At 44.7% G+C, this 5,229-nt stretch overlaps 1 protein-coding gene across 1 annotated transcript in view; it reads right to left on the bottom strand.

The window, feature by feature from the left end:
• Nucleotides 1–2,664: 2,664 nt before the first annotated feature.
• The window catches only part of LOC107306994 (chromodomain-helicase-DNA-binding protein 8-like), an 18,509-nt gene continuing 15,944 nt past the window's right edge, over nucleotides 2,665–5,229 (bottom strand). The window contains exon 4 of the mRNA XM_015850425.1: nucleotides 2,665–2,768. Coding sequence (XP_015705911.1) covers nucleotides 2,665–2,768 — 104 coding nt within the window. The remainder of the gene's footprint in view (nucleotides 2,769–5,229) is intronic.

Here is a 5,229-nt window from a genome sequence, read left to right as displayed (position 1 = left end):
AATTACCCCAAAAATGAGCTAAAATGACCCAAAAAGACCCAAATAATAGCATAAATGACCCCAAAAAAAGCCAAAACGACCTCCAAAAAATGACCTAAATGACCCAAAATCGCCATAATTAGCCCCAAAACTCACGTCTTTGATCTGCACCCTGAACTCCTTCCCTGGTGAGGGGGGCATCCCAAAAATGGCCCCCAAATGACCCCAAAAAACGACCCAAAATCACCCCAAAAAGACCCAAAATTTAAGCCATAAATGGACCCCAAAAAAACCCAAATTGCCTCAAAAAATAACCTAAAAATGACCCAAAATCGCCACAAATTAGCCCAAATAACTCACGTCTTTGATCTGCACCGTGAGGGGGGGGGTGGCCCTCAAAAATGGCCCGAAAATGACCCAAAAATTGACCCCCAAAATGACCCAAAAAAGACCCAAATAGCCATTAAATGACCCCCAAAAAAGCCAAAAATGGCCTCAGAAATGACCTAAAATTGACCCAAAATCGCCCAAATTAAGCCCCCAAAACTCATGTCTTTTGATCTGCACCGTGAACTCCTATCCCTTTTTGGGGGGGGCATCCTAAAATGGCCCCAAATGAACCACCAAAAATTCACCGAAAATGGCCCCAAAAAGACCCCAAAATAGCCATAAATGACCCCAAAAAACCCAAAACGCCCTCAAAAGATGACCTAAAATGACCCAAAATCGCCCAAATTAGCCCCAAACTACGTCTTTGATCTGCACCGTCATGGGGGGTGGCCCAAAATGGCACCGAATTACCCCAAAATGACCCCAAAATGACCCAGAAAGACCCAAAATTAGCCAATAAAATGACCCCAAAAAACCCAAAAAATGGACTCAAAAATGACCACAAACATGACCCAAAAATCGCCCAAATTAGCCCCCCAAAACCTCACGTCTTTGATTCTGCACCGGTGCGGGGGGGTGGCTGGCCCCAAAAATGGCCCTTAAATTTACCCCAAAAAAATGAGGGCTAAATCACCCGAAATTGACCAAAAATAGCCATAAAAGACCCCAAAAAAACCCAAAAATGACGTCAAAAAGACCCAAAATGAACCCAAAATCGCCCAAATTAGCCCCAAAAACTTCACGTTCTTTGATCTGAACCGTGAAACTCCTTCCCTGGTTGGGGGGGCTCTGAGCCGGGTGTAGGTGGTGGGGGAGCGGGCAGGGTCGTTTAGGTAATGAGCTCCCGACGCGGGCTTCTCGCTGCCATTTGGCCGGTGAGGATCACGTGACAGATCTGCTCCAATCGGCGAATCAGGGGCTCGTTCCTGAGGATTGAATATGCATGAGGCGTTAATTACATATTCATGAGGTCTATTTGGGGCTTGGGTGGGGTGTTTAAGGTTAATGGGGGTGGGTGGGTTGAATGAATATTCATGCGCTGTTAATTAAATATTCATGAAGCTTGGCTGGGGCTGGGTTCAAGGTAATGGGGTTGGGGGGTTAAATGAATATTCAGTGAAGTCACAGTGAGGGTAATAAAGGTCATGGGGGGATTAAATGAATATTCATGAGGTTGTTAAAATTAAATATTCATGAGTCGATAGGGGTTAATGTTAATAGGGAGGTGGGGGGTTAAATGAGATTCATGAGGTGTTTAATGAAATATTCATGAGTTCGTGGGGGGGTATAAGATTAATGGAGGATGTTGTGGTTTTTAATGAATATTTCATGAGCTCGTAATTAAATATTCCATGGATGTGGTGGGCTGGGTTCAAGGGTTAATGGAGGGGGTGACGGCTGAATGAATATTCCATGAGGTGTTAATTAAATATTCTGGATTAGTTGGTGGCGTTTGAGATCAATCAGCGGGAATGGAGTGGTTAAATGAATTATTCATGAGGTGTTAATTAAATATTCATAGTTGATGGGGGGGCTTTAAGTTAAAGGGGTCATTATTAAGGGGGATCATTAATTAAATGAGCGGTATTAATTATTGGGGGTCATAATTAATTAAGGCAACAGTGTTCATTTTAATTTAGTGGAGGGTCATGAATTAGGGATCATAAATTAATGGGGTCATTAATGGTAGGTCCTCTCTCAGGGGGGTCGTTAATTAAGTGGGGGTCATTAATTAAGGTAAGGCCCCATTAATTTAATGAGGGAGGAGCCATTAATTAATGGGGGGGTCTATTTAATTAATGGGGGGTCATTAATTAAAGGACGGGGGGTTACTATTAAGGGGGTCATTAATTATTAAAGGGACGGAGGTGTTAATTAATTAATTACCTTGGGCCACTCCTGGAGCTGCCTGGGTGCGTCCCAGGGGTCAGTAATTAAGGGTATTAATTAAAGGGGAAACTAAAAGGGGGGTAATTAAGGGGGTCTCACTAATGAAGCTGGGCACTAATTAAAGGGTAATTAAGGGGTCACTATTAAGGGGCGGCACTAATTAAGGGGTTAATTAAGGGGGGTCCACAATTAAGGGTGGTAATTTTAAGGAGGTCCCGGGGGGGGGGTATTAATAAGTTGTGGAGTCATTAATAAAGGAGGGGGGGTCTTTAAATTTAGGGGGGGTCATTAATTAATCCCATTAATTAATCCCATTAATTAATCCCATTAATTACTTAATTAATTACCTTGGGCCATTCCTGGAGTGCTGGGTATAGGTCCCGGGGTCCGGCGCTGTGGCTGTTGTTAATTGGGGGCGACGGACCCCGCCCCGTTCCTCGTTATCGTCGTTATCTTCGTTATTACTTCGTTATCGTCGTCGTCGTTAGAGAGGGGGGGGGGCACCGCACCTATAGGGGATATAGGGGATATAATGGGGGTCTATGGGGTATAATGGGGGTCTATGGGATATAATGGGGGGTCTATGGATATAATGGGGTTCTATGGGGTATAATGGGGGTCTTATGGGATTAATGGGGTCTATGGATTATAATGGGGTCTATGGGTATAATGGGGTCTATGGATATAATGGGGTCTATGGGGTATAATGGGTCTTATGGGATATAATTGGGTCTATTGGGATATAATGGGGTCTATGGGCGTTATAATGGGGGGGTCTATGGGATATAATTGGGGGTCTATGGGGGTATAATGGGGGTCTTTATGGGGTATTAATGGCGGTCTATGGGGTATAATGGGGGTCTATGGATATAATGGGGTCTATGGCGGTATAATGGGGGGTCTATGGGATATTAATGGGGTCTATGGGATATAAATGGGGGTCTATGGATATAATGGGGTCTATTGGATATAATGGTCATAATGGGATTATAATGGGGGTCTATGGGATATAATGCGGGGTCTATTGGGGTATATAATGGGGGTCTATGGAGATATAATTTGGGGGTCCTATGGGTATAATGGGGGGGTCGTACTGGGATATAATGGGTCTATGGGGTATAATGGGGGTCTATGGAGTATAATGGGGGGCTATGGGGGATATAGGATATAATAGGGAAGGTCTTGGAAAGAGACAAATATAAAATAGGGTACACATATGGACACAAGAGTAAATTATAGGGGGTCTAGGAGATATAATGGGGGTCTATGGGGTATAATGGGGGTTCTAGGATAAATGGGGGTCTATGGGGTATAATGGGGGTTAGGGGATATAGGGATATTATGGGCGGTCTATGGGGGTATAATGGGGGTCTATGGATATAATGGGGGTCTATGGGTATAATGGGGGTTCTATGGGGATATAATGGGGGTCTATGGGGGTCCTATGCGGATTATAATGGGGTCTATGGGGTCCTATGGGCGTCCTATTAGGATATAATGGGGTCTATGGGGTTTATAATGGGGTTTCTATGGGGTCTTTATGGGGTCCTATGAGGTCCTATAGGATATAAATGGGGGTCTATGGGGTATAATGGGGTGTCTATGGGGTCTTTAGGTCCTATGGGGAATTATAGGGGATATAATGGGGTCTATGGGGGTATAATGGGGGTCTTATGGGGGGAATAGGGGATATAATGGTCTATGGGTATTAAATGGGGGTCTATGGGTCTTATAGGATATAATGGGGGTCTATGGGATATTAATGGGGTCTATGGGTATAATGGGTATAATGGGAGGTCTATGGGATTATAATGGGGGTCTATGGGTATAATGGGGTCTATGGCGGTGATAATGGGGTCTATGGCGTCTTATGGGATATAATGGGTCCTAGGGGTTATAATGGGGTCCTATGGGTCGCTTATGGGGGGATATAGGGATATAATGGGGGTCTATGGGATATAATTGGGGGTCTATTGGGATATAAGGGGGTCTATGGGATATAATGGGGGTCTATGGGATATAATGGGGTCTATGGGATATAATGGGGTTCTATGGGGTCTTATGGGGTCCTATGGGGTCCTATAGGATATAATGCGGTCCTATGGGGTATAATGGGGGTCTATGGGGTATAATGGGGTCTATGGGATATAATGGGGTCTATGGGATATAATGGGGGTCTATGGGGTATAATGGGGGTCTATGGGGTCCTATAGGATATAATGGGGTCCTATGGGGTATAATGGGGGTCTATGGGGTATAATGGGGTCTTATGGGATATTATGGGGTCCTATAAGGTCCTATGGGATTTTATGGGGTCCTATGGGGTCTTATGGGGTCCTATGGGATATAATGGGGTTCTATGGAATATAATGGGGTCCTATGGGGGGATATAGGGGATATTATGGGGGTCTATGGGGTATAATGGGGGTCTATGGGGGGTTATGGGGTCCTATGGGGTATAATGGGGTCCTATGGGGTCTTATGGGGTCTTATGGGTTCCTATAGGATATAATGGGGTCCTATGGTGGGTTATGGGGTCCTATGGGATATTATTGGGTCTTATGGGGTCCTATGGGATATAATGGGGTCCTATGGGGTATTATGGGGGGATATAGGGGATATAATGGGGGTCTATGGGGTATAATGGGGGTTTATGGGATATAATGGGGTCTATGGGGTATAATGGGGGTCTATGGGATATAATGGGGGTCTATGGGATATAATGGGGGTCTATGGGGTATAATGGGGGTCTATGGGGTATAATGGGGTCTATGGGGTATAATGGGGGTCTATGGGATATAATGGGGGTCTATGGGGTATAATGGGGTCTATGGGATATAATGGGGGTCTATGGGATATAATGGGGTCTATGGGATATAATGGGGTCTATGGGATATAATGGGGGTCTATGGGATATAATGGGGTCTATGGGATATAATGGGGTCTATGGGGTATAATGGGGTCTATGGG

Source organism: Coturnix japonica, unplaced genomic scaffold (assembly GCF_001577835.2).
Source record: "Coturnix japonica isolate 7356 unplaced genomic scaffold, Coturnix japonica 2.1 chrUnrandom455, whole genome shotgun sequence".
Classification (NCBI taxonomy): Eukaryota; Metazoa; Chordata; class Aves; order Galliformes; family Phasianidae; genus Coturnix; species Coturnix japonica.
Note: the sequence above shows the minus strand (reverse complement) of the source record. Positions and strands in the feature narration are given on the sequence as shown.